This window comes from Perkinsus marinus, assembly GCF_000006405.1.
Source record: "Perkinsus marinus ATCC 50983 genomic scaffold scf_1104296975174, whole genome shotgun sequence".
NCBI classification, from domain to species: domain Eukaryota; phylum Perkinsozoa; order Perkinsida; family Perkinsidae; genus Perkinsus; species Perkinsus marinus.
Genome location: NW_003200831.1, coordinates 1 through 1,357, shown reverse-complemented (window position 1 = coordinate 1,357; position 1,357 = coordinate 1). Strand labels below are relative to the sequence as shown.

Below are 1,357 nucleotides of genomic sequence, written 5' to 3'. Positions count from 1 at the left end.
CATGATGATCATGAACTCCTTGGTGAGCGACACCTTCGACCGAATAGTCTCCGAGGCTGGGCGACTTTGCAAGTATAGCAATAAAGGAACTCTGTCTAGCCGCGAGATTCAGACTGCGATCCGCCTGGTTCTTCCAGGTGAACTCGCTAAGCACGCTGTTAGCGAGGGAACCAAAGCAGTGACCAAGTTCACTTCCGCCTAAGGTCCGCTGGCAGTTGTGACCATTTCAAGGCGTTTCTCAACGCCATCTTTCTAACCGTGTGCAGGAGTTTGTCGTTTCTCAATCAGGTGTTTTTCGCTGTTTTACCATATTTGTTTCAGAACATGCATTCGGTAGTTTCTTCGAAGACTCGGGTTCGTTAAGCACTCTAACGTCAATTAGCATTCCGCGATGACTGTCAAAACTAGCATTAAATCTGGAGCTCATCCCAACTATTCTGCTATGGTCAAGCAGGCCCTCACCACATGCAAGGGGTTCCAGAAAATGAGTCGCCAGGCCATACTCAGCTTCATTAAGCAAAACTTTGGTGTCGAGAACAAGGCTGCTTTGAACAAGGCTCTCAAAGCTCTCGTAGATTCTGGCCATGTCTCTCAAGCGAAGGCGTCATACAAGCTTGCTGCTGGGCAGAGGGTTGCCGCGAAGAAACCCGCGGTTGCGAAGAAATCCAAACCAACAACTTTGAAAAAGAAGGCTTCCACGAAGAAAGCCTCTACTAAAAAGACCACCACGAAGAAGACCACCACCAAGAAGACCACCACGAAGAAGACCGCTAGAAAGCCGGCCGCTCCGAAGACGAAAAAAACCGCAGGCACCAAGAAGGCTTCTATCCGTTCGAAGGCATCCGCGAAGAAGCCGGCGTCCAAGAAAATCAAGAAGGCGGCGACGAAGAAGCCTGCTGCCAAGCGGTCGGCGAAGTAATTTCCACTGTTTCGGCAGAACCTCTTTGCAGATGACCAATATTTACAAGGCGTTATTTGGCGCCATCAAAATCAGCAGCATAAGTTTCTTTTCACGAGGAGAAGAGCACATATTTTCTGAGACAGAGCGTTTTGTCACTCTTTTAATCAGAAAATGTGCCCCATCATGGCAGACTGCTTATCCCCTCGTACGAAATAAGCAGTAGCAAACAGCAGTAATCTTCTCAAACAAAATATGTCTGGTAGAGGAAAAGGCGGTAAAGGTCTCGGAAAGGGTGGTGCTAAGCGCCATCGCAAAGTCTTGCGCGACAATATCCAGGGAATCACAAAGCCTGCGATTCGCAGACTTGCTCGTCGTGGTGGTGTGAAGCGTATCTCTGGCCTCATTTACGAGAGACCAGGGGCGTTCTCACGTCTTCCTGGAGAGTGTCATCAAGGA

The 1,357-nt window shown here is 49.1% G+C and overlaps 2 protein-coding genes across 2 annotated transcripts; both read left to right on the top strand.

The window, feature by feature from the left end:
• Positions 1 to 391: 391 nt before the first annotated feature.
• Positions 392 to 919, top strand: Pmar_PMAR028982 (knob-associated histidine-rich protein, putative; the record flags this gene model as incomplete). Its single annotated transcript, XM_002765679.1, has 1 exon — positions 392 to 919. One exon carries the CDS (start codon positions 392 to 394, stop codon positions 917 to 919), a length of 528 nt encoding a protein of 175 aa, XP_002765725.1.
• A 234-nt stretch (positions 920 to 1,153) lies between these two features.
• Pmar_PMAR028981 (histone 4, putative) lies at positions 1,154 to 1,344 on the top strand (the record flags this gene model as incomplete). The annotated part of the gene is made up of 1 exon (XM_002765678.1): positions 1,154 to 1,344. A coding segment is annotated over one exon (191 nt), but the record flags the coding sequence as incomplete, so codon positions are not given.
• Between the last annotated feature and the right edge of the window lie 13 nt (positions 1,345 to 1,357).